The sequence below is a fragment of the Malus domestica genome, chromosome 07 (assembly GCF_042453785.1).
Source record: "Malus domestica chromosome 07, GDT2T_hap1".
NCBI lineage: Eukaryota > Viridiplantae > Streptophyta > Magnoliopsida > Rosales > Rosaceae > Malus > Malus domestica.
The window spans coordinates 9,537,013-9,553,414 of record NC_091667.1 but is presented as its reverse complement, the minus strand read 5'-3'; the positions used below and the strand labels follow the sequence as shown (position 1 = coordinate 9,553,414).

Here is a 16,402-nt window from a genome sequence, read left to right as displayed (position 1 = left end):
GAGGTTTCTTCTAGCATGATCTAATATTATTCATTTACTTCAAATATTTGACTTTCCTTTTGTCAATTTACGCATATAAATACATTTAAAACGTGTAAGTCGCGCGTAGCATGCCATGATTCAAAAAATGCCTTCGTCATTTTAATTAGTTTTTTTGTGCTGTTTTTTTTAATTAGTACCTCACAATAGGCTAGCAATAATGTGATTCACTTTCTCTATTTTAAAACACGTTCAAAACATCTTCAGAGGCGTGTAATGCCGGTTATAAAAAAAGGTATGTCACACGCGGATAATAATGTGATTAAATTAGTTGTTAAATTATTTTTTTTAACAAACGTTATTATCTACACTAAGGGGGAGGGGTGGACTTTGCATCGTAATTGTGATAGCCCGTCCCTGATTTTAAGAGTTTTAAAGTTTTAATAAAGGATTTTACAAAAATGCCCTTCGAGGCACGCACATTATTCGAGGTTAATCGTTGTATCGTGCCATATAAGATTTGTTTTCTTGACATATCCTCGTAGTACTCATCGCTACAGACGCGTGGGCGCAGACGGTGCGTGATTTGGAGTTATATTGAAGAATTTATTAACGTTTGAAATTTGGGCATTTTAGGAATTATAATTTAGTAAATTCTAGAATTTCTTTTATGAAAGTGGACGGCCCAGATCTAATGAAGAAATAAATGGATGGCTGGGATGAGAAGAAAGAAGGTTTGTGTGTGTGTGCGCGTAAGAAGAAGAAGAAGAAGAAGAAGAAGAAGAGATTGGGCAAAACTACCCAACCAGAGGAAGAGAGAGCAGGAGCTCCGGGAGAGAAAGGAGAGAGTGCTGGCAAATGGGGAGAAGAGAGAGAGGAGACCGGAAAATCGGAACAGAGAAGGGAGGAAAGGAGAGAGGGCGAGAAGCAGAGGAGAGAAGGAAGAAAAATGGGTCTTCACTCGCGACCCGTTTCGACCCGCGACACCCACACCCAAATTCCGATGATTTTCACCAGAATTCTCACAAATTGGATCAAGTTACCACTTCCAATCAACACCTAGGCCTTCCCTCTTCATGTTTCCCCCCAAAAATCATGAAATTTGATGGTGAATTGGTGAAGAACACACTCGTGGGTGCCACGACTTTCTTGTTCAAATTCTTCAAATCTTGAAATGTTTTCTTTCAATTACTAACACCTTTAGCATTCCCTTATGACCTAGAACAAAGCCCAAGCATTGGTTGGGACGACGGAGTTGATTTGAAGACGAATTGGAACTCACCCAATTATAGGGTTCCGCACGGATTTTGGTGAAATTGAAGTGTTTCCATGCCAAATTGGCATTGGCCTCAGGTATAAAGTTTACTCTACTCATTGAGATCTTCAATTTTGTATTTTTTGAGAATTTTTGGAAATAGTTGGATTTTCCGGCGAGCCAGGGCGGCCGACCGCCACCCGCGGCGGCCCGTGCGGCGGCGCGTGGCCAATGGCCCGCCAATGTCATTCTTAGCATGTGTTTAAGGTTCTAGGTTCAGTTTTGATAATTGATGGACGTAAATTGAGTAATTGAACCTAAGTTCGTTACGATTCGTGGTTAGGCCAAAAGTTGAATCGACGATCCAACCGTTGGATCGTCACCAAACTTTGATACGTTGTAATACGTAATATTTGAGGATTATAGGAACTTATGGATCGGAAATCCGATTTATAGATCTTTCGGAATTGGAGTTGTAAGTTCATAAAATAGAATGTTAACCGTCACTTGGCTTTGGAAATTGACGGAGATCCGACCGTTGGATGGTAATGAAATTTTAGGACGTTGTCCTAGAGGTATATTGTGGACCTCTGGAAGTTATGGATTTGAAATCTGAGTTGCAGATCTTCCGGATCGATCTACATAGTGACGTGTTTTATATAAGTTATATATTCTATCAATATGTTTTCTAAGGTTGGATTTGATTATTGTTCTAGGCGCCGATCGTCATGACGCCTTGATGTGTTGTGCTATGGAGTTGTTGGGCGAACTCCAGGTGAGTGAGCAGTATTTCTGTTTACTCCTATATACTATTGATATTTTTCCCAGAAATTGAGTTTAAATGAAAGTACGTTTTAAAATGACATGCATGCATATTATGAGATATATGAATTGATAATTGATGCATATATATGTGAATTGGTGCTGTGGACGCACAAGTGAGTATCAGGTGAGTTTTATATTGTTCATGTGAATCATTGATGATGTGAATTGTGTTGAGAGCTCATAACCCCTAGTGTTAGTGCTTATATTATTCACCGCACCGCACGCTCACCTTGGATCCAAGTAGGTGCATGTCGTACAGACCGATAGAGGGTTCCGACATGCTAGTCGTACAGACCACTAGAAGTGGTTCCGACTGGTAGGTGACCTTAGATTATGTGCACAGATGATTGATGAGAGAAGCACTAGAGCGTATTATTACACCATTCTTGTCGTACAAACTACTTCAGGTAGTTCCGACTTATGTGCAAAGTAGCGCCGTACAGGTCACCGTGGTGACTCCGGTTGGATTGGATATTGAGCTATAGAATTAACCGTACAGGACCAACTGCAGGGTCTCCGATTGATTCCTTATTTCACCTGTTATATTGATGCATCCATATTCTGTTTTTGACATTATGGCATGGCATACTTTCTGGTTTTGATAAAGATTGATGATTTGAGATATTTGAAGGTATATGCTATTATGTTATTTTCTGGGAAAGTATACAGGTTTTACAGCGAGGGGTTAGAAATGTTTTAAATGAAATGTTTTCAAAAAACTTTGTTTTACTGACCCACTCAACTTTGTTTTGCGCCCCTCCAGGTTCTAGATAGCAGAGTTTTGGTGGCCACGAGGGATCCAAAGGTGTTCTGACAGAATTCACAAATGTAGGACTCACCCTTGGGTGTTTCATCTTAGTAATTGTATTTTTAAAGCTTCCGAACTGTGTAAATGGTTACGTCACTCTCATGTGACGGCCAGCATGCCCTCCTTCGGGACGGGGTGTGTCATAATGGGTTAGCAATAATGTGATTCAATTAGTTGTTTATTAAATATTATTTTCTTTATTTTTAAACACATTCAAAACATCTTAAGAGGCGTGTAATGCCGGTTATAAAAAAAGTTTTTCAAATGCGGATAATAATGTATTAAATTAGTTGTCAAATGATTGTTTTTTTTTTAATAAACGATATTATCTACACTAAGGGGGAGGGGGTGGGCTTAGCCTCACAATTAGCTAGCAATAATGTGATTTAATCAATTGTTTATTAAATATTATTTCTCTATTCTTAATGTAAATTCTATATACACCAATTTTATTATGTGAATTCAGCTGCTTTAATTGGTTTATGAGGAGTTTCTTCTAGCATGGTCTAAGATTATTCATTTACTTCAAATATTTCACTTTCTTTTTGTCAATTTACGCATATAAATACATTTAAAACGTGTAAATTGCGCGTAGCAAGCCGTGATTCTAAAAATACCTTGTGCACGCGCTCAAGGTGAATAGTGATTATGGTGTTACCAAGCTTCAACAAAAATATTTGGATAAAAATACCCCCCAAGACAAAAAACTTCAAAGGCATCCCAAAATAATGCATCAAATAAGACAGTGTTGGAAATGTGCCCTAAACCAATCATATGATGATACTTTACGGACATTTCACATGTTAAACTAATCTAGTTTAATATAAAGGACAAAGATTATTGTTTGAAGCCGTCTCATATAAATGTTATATGCTTAAACGATAAGCCCAAGAAATATGTAATTGGGAGAATGTGATCTAAAGAAGTTAGATTCATGAGACCATTCTCTTTTGTATACATATCCTAAACGTTCCTGATCATAGGATTGCCAATTGGGCATTTACAGTCCGTTAAGATCAGTACGTGTTATGTCTTCTCTTAGGGAGAGTGACTGGTCTCAAGTCATTGGTGTGACTGACACCAAGACAAGCATGTAGGTGCTTAATAGAGAATGAGTCCACTAAACACGATCAACAAAGAGTTCTCATACTCATGTCACATGAGAACTCATGGTTGGGATAATGCAAAGTAGTCATTTGACCTGAGGCATCATAGTTGTCTTGTGGTTATGTCCTTGATCTTTGACTATGTCAAAGTCACTCCGTCAGAGGGTGTCCACAACATAGTTGAGGTTAAGCCACTTAGCCATGGAGGCAAGTGAATGCACAACAAGGGATCTCTAACCTTCAAACCATTTGAGGGAGAATATTCTATGATATGATTAAGAATCTCTGGGCAGAGTATGAATGAGATTTAGGAAGTCGTTCCAAATCACATTCAAGGTAATCATATAAGTAAGAGAATCACATTGGATAGTAGACGTGAATAAACTATCAAACCAAACAATGTGGTCAAGAGTATTGTATTAGAGAAAGACTGTATTGCATTGTAATCCTAAACTGAATAGGTTCTCCACCTCTTCTGATTAGCTTAGGTATCCATGACATATTGCTAAGTGTCACTCATGGTTTGTGGAAGCCCTAAAGGTGAGTAAACAATAACGGGAGAATTGAAAGTAAGTTTCAATTCACAATCGATTTGAAGAGTTATAATCGCCCACTACCTCGCTAAAAGGAACCTAATGGATCGTAAACTGTGTAAGGTAGAGATTGAAGAAACAACGGAAAAGAGTAAAAATAATTAAATGGTTTAATTATTTGTGGCTAGGATTAATTAATATGTTAATTAATCAAACGAATATGTTTGTTATAGATCTCGAGTTAGTTTTGAGCCGCAAGGCCCAATGGGATTTGAATGTCAAGCCCATTAACTCAAGTTATATGACAACTTGAAAACACAAAGGGCTTGAAAGCCCAATGAACCCTTAATGGCCGACCATATAGAAAGGGGTAGTGAACTTTCCTTAATTGCAAGTTTGCCACTCCTTAGTGAGATATAAAGGCAACTTTATAGCCATTTCATCCTTAGGGTTTCTTTTGAAGAAAAGATGAGAACACAAGCTCTCTTTTCTCTCTAAGAGGCCGGCCACCCTAGGAAGGTTTTACTAGCATCTAAATCTTCCTAAGTCACTCATCTCTTCATCAATGCTCTCCTTGGTGTGGAGACTTAGAGGTTCTCTATTTTGGGAACTTGGAGAATCCATTCATCCATCATCTTCCAAGAAATCCATGAAGCTAAGAAGAAAGAAATGAAGACCCTCTCTATTGGGTGATTAGCCTTTGCTTATGCAAAGAGGAATCAACAAAAGTATAAGATTTCTCAACTCACTTTGTTTTGAGTTGAGTCTTGGTTCACCATAACTACTAGACTTTGAATTTCATGGGTTAAGTTTTGTTTTTGAGTGCATACAAGCATGATTCCACCTTTTGATTGTTAATAGCATGCATAGATGTTGCTCAAATGAACTTGTTTTCACAAATATTTCCTTCAGGCAGGGGCATTTTCATCATTTTAATAGTATTTTTTAATATTTAATTTTTTTGTGAGTTTTTTTTATTAGTACCTCACAATAGGCTAGCAATAATGTGATTCAATTTCTCTATTTTTAAACACATTCAAAACATCTTAAGAGGCGTGTAATGCCGATTATAAAAGAGGTCATTTGCACGCGAATAATAATGTGATTAAATTAGTTTTCAAATGATTATTTTTTTTAATAAATGATATTATCTACACTAAGGGGGGGTGGACTTAGCCTTACAATGGGTTAGCAATAATGTGATCCAATCAATTGTTTATTAAATATTATTTTCTCTATTTTTATACATGTTCAAAACATCTTAAGAGGCGTATAATGTCGGTTAGAAAAAAAGGTCTTTCGCACGTGGTTAATACTGTGATTAAATTACGTTAAATTAGTTGTTAAATGATTTTTTTTAACAAACAATATTATCTACACTAAGGGGGAGGGGTGGGCTTAGCCTTACAATAGGCTAGCAATAATGTGATTCAATCAGTTGTTTATTAAATATTATTTTCTCTATTTTTAAACATGTTCAAAACATCTTAAGAGGTGTGTAATGTCGGTTATAAAAAAAGTCTTTTGCAAGCGGATAATAATGTGATTAAATTAGTTGTCAAATGATTTTTTTCTTTTTTAACAAACGATATTATCTACACTAACGGGGATGAGGGTGGGCTTAGCCTCACAATGGGCTAGCAATAATGTGATTTAATCAATTGTTTATTAAATATCATTTTCTCTATTCTTAATGTAAATTCTATAGAGACCAATTTTATTATGTAAATTCAACTATTTTAATTGGTTTATAAGGGGTTTCTTCTAGCATGATATAAGATTATTCATTTATTTCAAATATTTGACTTTCCTTTTGTCAATTTACACATATAAATACATTTAAAATGTGTAAGTTGCGCGTAGCACGCCTTAATTCAAAAAATGTCGTCGTGATTTTAATTAGTTTTTTTGTGTTGTTTTTTTTTTAAATTAGTACCTCACAATAGGCTAGTAATAATGTTATTCAATTTCTCTATTTTAAAACATGTTCAAAACATCTTAAGAGACATGTAATGCCGGTTATAAAAAAGGTATTTCGCACGCGGATAATAATGTGATTAAATTAGTTGTCAAATGATTTTTTTTTTATCAAACAATATTATCTACACTAAGGGGGATGGGGTGGGTTTTGCCTTACAATGGGCTAGCAATAATGTGATTCAATCAGTTGTTTATTAAATATTATTTTCTCTATCCTTAAACACATTCACAACATCTTAAGAGGCGTGCAATGCCAGTTATAAAAAAAGGTATTTTGTATGCAGATAATAATGTGATTAAATTAGTTGTCAAATGATTATTTTTTTTAACAAACGATATTATATACACTAAGAGGGAGGGGGTGGGTTTAGCCTCACAAGCAATAATATGATTCAATAAATTGTTTATTAAATATTATTTTCTCTTATTCTTAATGTAAATTCTATAGAGATCGAATTTATTATGTGAATTTAGATGCTTTAATTGGTTTATAAGGGGTTTCTTCTAGCATGGTCTGAGATTATTCATTTACTTCAAATATTTGACTTTCCTTTTGTCAATTTACACATATAAATACATTTAAAACGTGTAAGTTGCCCATAACACGCCGTGATTCAAAAAATATTATATATATATATATATATTATTATATTATTATATTATATTACTATTATTGTCAACTTGAATAGTTGATGAATTCTCCTATTTTTAATCCAACCTTTGAATTCTCTTCTTCTTATATTGCCTAACCATTACGACGGCTAAAGCTAACCACCTACTTTATTATTCACATAAAAAAAATAAAAAAAAGGCCAAGCAAGGAAAGAAATCTGTGCAGGTCTCTCCAACCTGAACCTCCCAACCCTATTCAAATTATATGCAGAAATAATTGACAGAGGTATCTATTTTCTTTAAGATTTAGGGTTTAATATTTGGTTCTTTCATTCATTCATGGTTCTCTCTTTCGTTTTTGCTCATCTGAGTTAGGATTTCTGATACAATTTTTGTCAGTTGCCTTCTCTCCAAGTTAATTTGTACTTCCATTCTGATTTCCCATCTGGGTTTACACTCTTTTGATCTTCTCTTTAATCTTCCAACCATTTGTGATTTCATCTCTTTTTTCCTTAGGGTTTTTCTTATCTTGCATATTACTCTGTTTTCATTGACTTACTGCGTTTCGTTTCTCTAGTATGATTCTTGTTAATTTTTTTTTAAGTAAACATTTTTCTCTATGATTTTGTGTTCTACTGTTTTAGCATTTCCATTAAAAATCGGAGTATTCATGTGTAGGATTCTATACAATGAAGTGCTTCTACTACTTCAAGGACAAAGCTAGGAGCAGGGAACAAAGATCAGCACCAGAACTGAAAGAACAGAGAAACTCGGAGTATTCAGGTCCCGGCGATAGGGTCATTAAGTCTTCCTGCTCCGCAAATTCACCCCGCGGTATACCAGAAATGTTTGAAGAGAAGGCTCATAACTTGCGGGTGTTCACTTTCGCGGAGCTCAGGCAGGCAACAAATAACTTCAGTAGGCTGCTTAAGATCGGAGAAGGCGGATTTGGGAATGTATACAAAGGTTCAATTAAGCCTGCTGATGCCAAGGACCACGATCCAATCTTTGTCGCCATTAAAAAGCTTAACAATGATGGCTTACAGGTATGGGGGTTAAGCACCTTACTATTACTTAACGCGCTATTGTGATTAAGATACATTTTGTAGACTAATTTTCCTTAATATTTAATCAAAAATTATTTAAACCGCTGTCACGATTATTGTTAATCGAGTTCTGAGTCTTCTGGCATCCTCTCATTACATTCTTTTTTGTGGTTTCGAATACCATTGCTTATGATTCTCTGTTCTTTCGTACAGGGTCACAAGCAATGGGTGGCAGAAGTTCAATTTCTGAGTGTTGTGGAGCACCCGAATCTTGTCAAACTAATCGGATACTGTGCTGTTGATGGTGAAAGAGGAATTCAACGACTGCTCGTCTATGAATTCATGCCGAACAGAAGTTTAGATGATCATCTATTCAACAAGGCGTACCCAACTGTACCTTGGGAGACAAGGTTACAGATAATACTTGAAGCTGCTCAAGGATTGGCGTATCTGCACGAAGGATTGGAGGTTCAGGTTAGCCCTAAACATCGATATTGAAAAATCAGTTTCTACATACAAATCAAGTTATATACTTGATTCGTAAGTCGGTTGTTTTAGCTTCCTGAGCTAGAGCTTGTTACATATGGCATATTTCACATATGTATCCATCTGGTTATGTCAGATTACATGCTTTATCCTTCATAAGATCTACCTTCGCTTCTGGTTCTGGGGTGGGGCGGTTATCCAAATTTGAGAATGTAGTTTCTTTCTTTGCATAAGGTCAGCCCTGAAATTTTGCATTCACCAGTCTTCCACATCGCTTTTTCATGCCTTAATCTCCGCCTAGTGGCGGAGCTAAAAGCCTGGCTCTAAACGCTCTTAAGATTTAAGAAAAATATGGATCTGACGTACCCTAACACAAACCACTATCATTTGGGTTCAGTATGATGTCGTTCTTGTTATCATCTTCCTTAACTCAACCCCCATGCCTAGTACCATGAGTCAGATTCAAAATATATGCCCCTTTATTTGGAAGGAGGAAGGAAGGAGGAGGGGAATAGAAAAATAAGATAAAAGATAAAAGCAAAAGTAATAGTATTAAAAGACTTTAAGAAATACAATAAAAAATGAAGGAAAAAATAAAAATAAGTTCTCTAGCCTACTTCTTCTCTCTCCCTCAAAACTCATAGTGACGTCGATTAATTGCATAAGAACCATAAGCCTCAAATTGAACCCAGTGAAGAAAATAAGGAAAAGATTCTGGTTGGGGCTCTAATACTGTCAAAGAGCTTTGGAAATCAGAGGGATAACTCTGGTTTTTTCTATGTGAAAAAAAATATCAAGTAGGCCCGGGACCATTATGGTCCCTTCATGGCTCCGCCCGCCCTTCCCTGCGGGAACTGTTTCTCTGCTAGACATGTTCTATTTCATGTTTTCAGTATTCAAGCTTAGTCTTAGTCTTGGTTATTCTGATTTTTTTTCTTATGCTGTTGATGAAGGTAATCTATCGAGATTTCAAATGCGCGAATGTGTTGTTGGATGAGAATTTTAAACCGAAGCTTTCAGACTTCGGGCTTGCTAGGGAGGGGCCAATGGTTGGCCATACTCATGTTTCAACTGCAGTAAGTATTGCATTCACTTATTTCTCACTAGCATTTGTAGCTTGGATAGGAACCTACCTATGCAAACAGTGCTTCGAAAAATGCTGAAGAATGTTTCTCATGATCAGGTAGTGGGGACTAACGGGTACGCTGCTCCAGATTACGTCGAGACAGGCCATCTTACAACTAAGAGCGATGTATGGAGTTTCGGTGTGGTGCTGTACGAGATTCTTACAGGCAGGCGGTCATTGGAAAGAAGCCGACCAAGAATAGAACAGAACCTTTTGGAATGGGTGAAACAGTTCCCTCCCGACGGTAAAAAGTTTGGCTTGATAATGGATAGCCGGCTGGAAAACAAGTATTCGATCACTGCAGCAAGAAAGATTGCTAAGTTGGCCGAGAGTTGTCTGTCAAAGAGGGCAAAAGATCGGCCAACAATGAGTCAGGTAGTAGACAAATTAAAGGGGATTATTCAAGACTCCGAAGAGGGAATCCCATCGGAGAGAAGTCCTGAATCCGTTGAGAATGACCAAGCCGACTCGGTAACAAAGACGGGTGAATCGGAGGCCTCGGAGTCATGGAAGAGACGAATGGCTCACCTGGCCAAACTAGGTGAGCATGTGGAGAGCGCTAGTAGAAGAAGATTCATGATTATGCAGAGGGCGAAGGTGATATGATGGATAATTCATCCTGTATAGTTGTAACTTGTTTTCGGGTCGTTTTGGAGATAGATAGAACTTTTTATCGAGTAGGATTTGGATGGTTATTTTTGTAAAGTTGTTAAAGCCATCAGAGAATTCTAAGGCCCCGTTTGGGATTGAGGTGTTTTTAAAAAAAACCACTGTGAAAAAAAGCTGAGGGTCATTTTTGTGTTTGGTAAACTGAAAAAAAAAGCCTTATTTTGGAAGCTGCTGTGAGAATAAGCTGAAAATCAAAGGAAAAGCTGAAGCTGCTATTTGCTGCTTTGAAAAAAAGCCAGTTTTTTCAAAGCACACGGAGTTACAGTGCTCCTTTAATGAAAAGACACACTATCATCCTGATTTTTTTTCCAAAAGCACTTTCACAAAAAAGTTTACCAAATACTCTACTGGCTTTATTTCACAGCCGCTTATTCTCACAGCAGTTTTTTTTCAAAGCACAGCAATACCAAACCAGCCCTAAGATTGGTTATGTGAGAATCAGCCTTTTCCATGTATAGCTGATTTAATGAGAATAAGATAAGGCTGTTTCTTTTCTTCCTTTTTTGCCCTCTTTCCAGATAAACAGAAAATTCCCCCAAAGCACTCATTCATGGTAGCATTGTCACCGTACAATCTTGTGAAATCATTAATAACGTCACGGAAGTTAAATCTTCGACAAGAATCGCCCATAACTCATTCCCATAGAGATTACAAGAATTCCTAAAAGGAAACCCAATGGATCATACGAAAAACTGCAGCAACCAGAGCCAAAACCTTCTGTTGCTCCCTCTCAGCAACACTCACTCAATGATGCAAGGCCTTGACAAAAGAGTTGGCTCATGTACATTTTCGGAGACTATGCAGCCCTTCGAGCTGCAAATGGAAACCTACTAGACATTGACCTTGTTCTTCAGTGCTTACTCTCGAATCCGCATAGCAAATTCACTTGGAGTGTGGTTCGCTGGGCATCCTACATAGGTCCTAGAGGGTGCACCTGCCCACACAAATAAAACAGGTCATGCAACTAACTTTCATCGGTAGAAACATATTAACCCATGAATTGCCTTGTTAACATATAAAATGCCCCCACTTCCAAACCTTGCCTTTCACCTCACCTATTAACCCATGTATACTTTGCCTGCTAGTTTAAAGCCTTGCCTTTCGTTATTCAGCATACACATTGATAATTACCCAAATGGCAAACCGTTATAAATTTTAGATTACAATAGGTTACCGATCCAGGGGTTTACGACATCGGATTTTAGATTATAATATGAATATTCGAAGTGAAATTCGAAGAGAAAACTTACAAAAAGGGCCCTTGTCAGCCAAGAAACCATGATTTCCCTCAAAATAAAATTTTTTTATGAGTCCGTGCATGAATACAATCCTGGGTCCACCGGTTGGAGCTTTCATTTTGCTTTGCCATCTATTTTGGGTTTTCAACCTATACACTTGTTCAGCTGCACCATAAAATTAAAACACAGTTAACATCAGTTGCCATATTATATCTAAAAGTCGGCATTGCTCTTTTATTAACTTCAATACCTGACCTAATGTGCCCAGCACATTATGACCCCTTTTCATAAATTCATGCACGGCATTTATCCAACATTTGCAGTTGACGGCATAACTGGCAGGCATGACTATTTTCTCATAACCTCAGCCCACTTTCCCTTCCATCTCCTTTGTCTTGACTGTTTTCATTTGCTCGCCTATCTCTTCCCTTTGAGTGATCAGTCTCCCTTGAAACCATCATGCCAGCTGCTTTTTGCTTCTTTCTGATTGTTGCTACTTCAATCTTGTTGCCACAAGTGGCATAAAACATGAGACCGGAAGGGTACAATCATGATAACATCAGAATGTCCCAGATCATAATCATTGTGGTGAAAACTGATGAACTAAATCAACTTTCAGGAGCCTTTAAAATCAATTAACTTAAGAGGATTTTGACTTGCATCCCTGCAAGGTTTATTTCTACATAAATAATCATATGTAATGTACATGAGGAAATCCAGGAAGAGGCTGTTTTCAGCTGTTCCACTGGAAATTTCAGAATCTTCTTGCAGATTATGATAAGCTCTGTCCAATAATTTATACGTAATTTTGTCAAAGCAAGTGGAAAACTCACTCAACTTCTGACCCCACATGAGGGCCTTCTCAGGCTTCCCCTGCTTGCAGAACTGGGACAATAACACATTAATTGTAACAGTATTTGGAAGAAACGCCAACTTGAGCAATTTAGCCATTAAAATCATAGCACGGTCCAATATGTCAACACAAGCACCATTCATCATCGTGTTGTATGTAACTGAGTCTGGAACAACACCTCTTGAAACAAGCTCATCCAGAATCATCACAGCTCGATTTATATTTCGACTACTACAAAAACCTTGAATGCAAATATTATAGGTTGTGAGAGTTCACATCCACTGGCATACATTTTATACAAAAACTCATCTGCTCCAACCATGTCAAATGCTTTACAATAACCACCAATTAAGGTATTGTAAGTGACAATATCTGGGGTTAACCCAGTTGGGTACATGTCCATAAATGTATCAATTGCAGACTTCATTCTTCCCTGTTTACAGAACCCATTAATGATCATATTGGTGGTAAAGATATCTGGAAGAAGACCCTTTTGCCTCATATCTCTCTCTAACTTCAGTGCATAACTCAACTTCCCGCGGTTGCAAAACCCGCCAATCAAAGAATTATACACAAAATTGTTGGGCACAAAACCTCTCATTGACATATCCAGAAATATATCATATGCTTCCTCCACTAGACCCGCTTTACATAGTCCATTGATAAATGCTGAGAACGCAACAACATCAGGCCATATCCCTCTTCTTACCATCTCATTCCATAAATTTTGAGCCCCGTCTAAATCGGCAATTCAAAAGTACCCATCCAAAAGCACCGTGAAAACAGCTTTTTTGATAGGGAACCCCTTCTCTATCATCTTACACAAAAACTCTCTGGCTTCTTGCAGGTTCCCCTTCTTGGATAAACCCATAAGCAAAGAACTACATGTAGAAGATGAAGGAGTTATACCAAATGTAATCATAAACTTATAGGCCTTAAGGGCCTTCTGCTCTAACCCTACTCTGCTACAAGCTGCAATAATTGAGTTGAAAGCGACCACACTCAGAGCTAATCCTTTTCCTAGCGTATCCTCTAAAAATTCAATGGCATCGTCCAACCGACCTGCCCAACATAACCCAGAAACCATGATGTCATACAATGAAGGATCTGGAAGCAACCCTGACACAGATATATCCTTTAACAAACGGTCTCCATCCTCTTCCCTTCCATACTTGTAATGCCCTGCAATCAAGATATTAAAAGTTATGCCATCAGGAGATATGCCTTTGTTTCTCATTTCTTCATAGATCATGTTGGCCTGGCCAATGTCCCTTGCCTTAACGTACCCGTCCATCATGGTATTGTATATAGTAGTACTTGGAGAAATACCCATATCTGGGATCCCATAAAAAATCTTCCTAGCTTCCACCATATTCCCCTCCTTACACAACGCATTTATGACAGTGCTAAATGTAACGGTGCTCGGCTTACAAGCCCTTGCAATCATCAAATGCACCCAATGAAGTGCATCGTCTGCCTGCCCCCTCTCACAGTTTGCATTGATCAGAATGTTATACATAATACCATCCGGATCACACTGAAATTTCCACATCACATGCAACAAGCTCTCTCCCATCGTAATCAACCCTTTTCTACAAAACCCAAGAATCATCACATTAAAAGTACAATTACATGGGTGAGGCACTAAGGCCCCTTCCGAAGCTTATCCCTAAACACCTTCCACACGCTACCATAATCACCAATTCTAATCAACAACCTCAAAAGAATCGCAATTGCTGACAAGCTCGGGTTCAAGCCCACCTCCCTCATCCTACTCACAACCTCCAATGCCTCCGCACCCATTTCGGCATTCAAGAAACCTCTCATAAGAGTATCAAGAACTGAAAAGTCTGACTCATATTCACAATGACCTCGCCACATAAATCCCACCAAATCTATACTCCTACTTGGCCCAATTCGCGCAATCACACACGAAACCACATCCTGAGCTAGAAACCGCAGATTATAACCTGCCAAAAAAATGTGCAGCAATACAACAACTCCTCCTCACAATTCCCTCACTATCATCCCTGAAGACTAATTTGAAAAACCCAAATGCAGTTTCTCTACAACCCAACAGTTTCATAACTTTTACAAGAAAAAATGGGCAACCCTCTGGAAAAACCCTTCAAAGCATAACCCGGTTGGTTCTTTATTATCCGTGACAATCCAACCGTGACTTTACGCCTTTCATTGGAGTTTACAGAGCACAAGGATTTGGAAGTGGGGTTATTAGCAAATGGCAAAAACTGAGTAAAATAATCGAAGCTTTGAGAGCTTGTAATTAAGATTCGGGAGGAGTTGAAAGTGTGATAGTGTACCTTGAGAGAAGGGTGCACGCGAGGTCAGCGGACATTGGAGCTCGCCTGAGAGCCGCAGTGGTTAAGCTGCGAGATCCGAACTCTGGGTCGGGTGTTTGGTGGGTTTGGAGGGCAAGAACATAGTACAGTGTGGAACAAGTAGAGACTGTTGGACGAGAGTGAAGGTTTGAGACTTGGAGTTGGGCAATGAAGAAGAAATGGGCCTCTACCCCCAAAATGCTGGGCATCACAAATAATTCCTAAGCCCATTTATTTCTCATCATTAAATTATGGAATTTAATTTTCGAAGTTTTTTGTTTGATTAACTTAAAATCTCTGTATTATTAGTCAGGTAGGATCTCGCTCACTCCATCCCTCTCTCACAACACTCTCCATCCACTCTCTCGCATTGCCTGCTCTCTTTCGTCTGGATCCTAGGTTCATCTTCGTCGTCTTTTTTTTCTTTTTTTTTTTCCTGCTATCTCTATTCCTCCCTCCTCCTTACACACACACCCCTCCCACCTCCTCCTTTCACCCTCCATTCACCTTCGATCTTTGACAAGTGATAACAAAACTTTTCATGGGTTGAAGGAGGAAGACAATGATTCGAATTCTTTCGATATGGGCTCCGACGAAGATGAGGACGACGAGGAAGGGACCTGGGCTCCGACAAGGAAGGGGGTAGCAATTCGGATCTGGTCTCCGATGATAAAATGTTGGTTTATTACCATTGAAATTATAATTTCTACGATTTTTATTTTGGTTGGTGAATCGATAAGTGGGTTCGTATGGAGGGTGGGATTTGATGAGTGGAGACAGTTCTAAAAATCTCCGCCTAGGGCGCACTAGGCGTTTGGTCACCGTGTCGATTAATGCCTAGTCGTTTGAAAATTTAGAAAGGACTCTTAGATCTGCTGAGACACCTGTCTAGTCAGTCCAGACACGCCTAGACACCCGGCTAGGTTGCAACTCACTTAGACATAAAATATACAACTTTCATTTTGCATTATTTTTTTTAATAAATTGTAAGAAACTTGTTGAATACTAAAATGAACACAAATTATATGTTTGTTCCTTATGTTTTCATTATGTTTCAATACTTTGTCATTCTATTTTGTAATTTATGATGTAATTATATATATTTTAAGTATAAACAGACACTTATTTAAACGAAATATAACAGATTTACTTAAATTCGCCTAGTTCACATAGGCGCCTAGGCGCTAGGCTCCATCCCACCGCCCGACTAGCGTCTAGAGTCTTTTAGAACCTTGGTGGGGGAAGACAGTGAAGACTGTGAACAGACTTGGGTTTCTTTCCTTCCTTTTTAATTTTTTATTTTTTAAATTTTGCCTGTGTAATGATGTTTTATTTATTTATTTTTTCTGTTTTTCTTCCTTTTTTACATTTTAACAACAATTATTCTGTGAAATTATTTTAAAAAATTATTATAGTTCGACATATCATTCGATGTACAAGTTAATCCGAGATAACATCAAACACCCAACTAATTTACTCAATGTTAATCCGAGACAACATCAAACACCCGACTAATTTCCTCAATACTATTCGACGACTATTTATCA

The 16,402-nt window shown here is 37.9% G+C and overlaps 1 protein-coding gene and 2 long non-coding RNA genes across 7 annotated transcripts; 2 read left to right on the top strand and 1 right to left on the bottom strand.

Annotated features, from left to right (window-relative positions):
• Window positions 1-751: 751 nt before the first annotated feature.
• On the top strand, window positions 752-3,010 carry LOC139197548 (uncharacterized). Its single transcript, XR_011583019.1, has 4 exons — window positions 752-1,110; window positions 1,202-1,332; window positions 1,951-2,009; window positions 2,823-3,010. It is a non-coding gene; the product is annotated as an uncharacterized lncRNA (long non-coding RNA).
• A 4,236-nt stretch (window positions 3,011-7,246) lies between these two features.
• On the top strand, window positions 7,247-10,920 carry LOC103445048 (probable serine/threonine-protein kinase PBL19). 4 transcript variants are annotated; one of them, XR_011582686.1, is made up of 6 exons: window positions 7,247-7,384; window positions 7,777-8,144; window positions 8,358-8,618; window positions 9,584-9,706; window positions 9,814-10,489; window positions 10,848-10,920. XR_011582686.1 is itself a non-coding variant. In XM_008384011.4 (5 exons), the coding sequence occupies exons 2-5, from the start codon at window positions 7,788-7,790 to the stop codon at window positions 10,360-10,362; spliced, it is 1,290 nt and encodes a 429-aa protein (XP_008382233.1). In that variant the 5' UTR covers window positions 7,247-7,384; window positions 7,777-7,787; the 3' UTR covers window positions 10,363-10,549. The 4 variants fall into 4 exon arrangements, 1 of the variants encoding a protein (XP_008382233.1); XR_011582687.1 differs by lacking the exon at window positions 7,247-7,384 and adding an exon at window positions 7,417-7,492; XR_011582688.1 differs by lacking the exon at window positions 7,247-7,384 and adding an exon at window positions 7,522-7,674.
• Window positions 10,921-10,955: 35 nt separating this feature from the next.
• Window positions 10,956-14,965, bottom strand: LOC103445049 (uncharacterized). 2 transcript variants are annotated; one of them, XR_011582689.1, is made up of 4 exons: window positions 14,838-14,965; window positions 11,914-13,698; window positions 11,676-11,828; window positions 10,956-11,359 (listed from the first exon to the last, which is right to left on the bottom strand). It is a non-coding gene; the product is annotated as an uncharacterized lncRNA (long non-coding RNA). The 2 variants fall into 2 exon arrangements; XR_530723.4 differs by lacking the exon at window positions 14,838-14,965 and having other exon boundaries at window positions 11,914-14,302.
• Between the last annotated feature and the right edge of the window lie 1,437 nt (window positions 14,966-16,402).

Bases quoted from the DNA above. Each gene is read 5' to 3' on its own strand.
- LOC103445048 (XM_008384011.4), top strand. From the start codon at position 7,788: ATGAAGTGCTTCTACTACTTCAAGGACAAAGCTAGGAGCAGGGAACAA. The intron at 8,145-8,357 runs GTATGGGGGTTA...TCTTTCGTACAG, and splicing joins TTAACAATGATGGCTTACAG to GGTCACAAGCAATGGGTGGC. The intron at 9,707-9,813 runs GTAAGTATTGCA...TCTCATGATCAG, and splicing joins ATACTCATGTTTCAACTGCA to GTAGTGGGGACTAACGGGTA.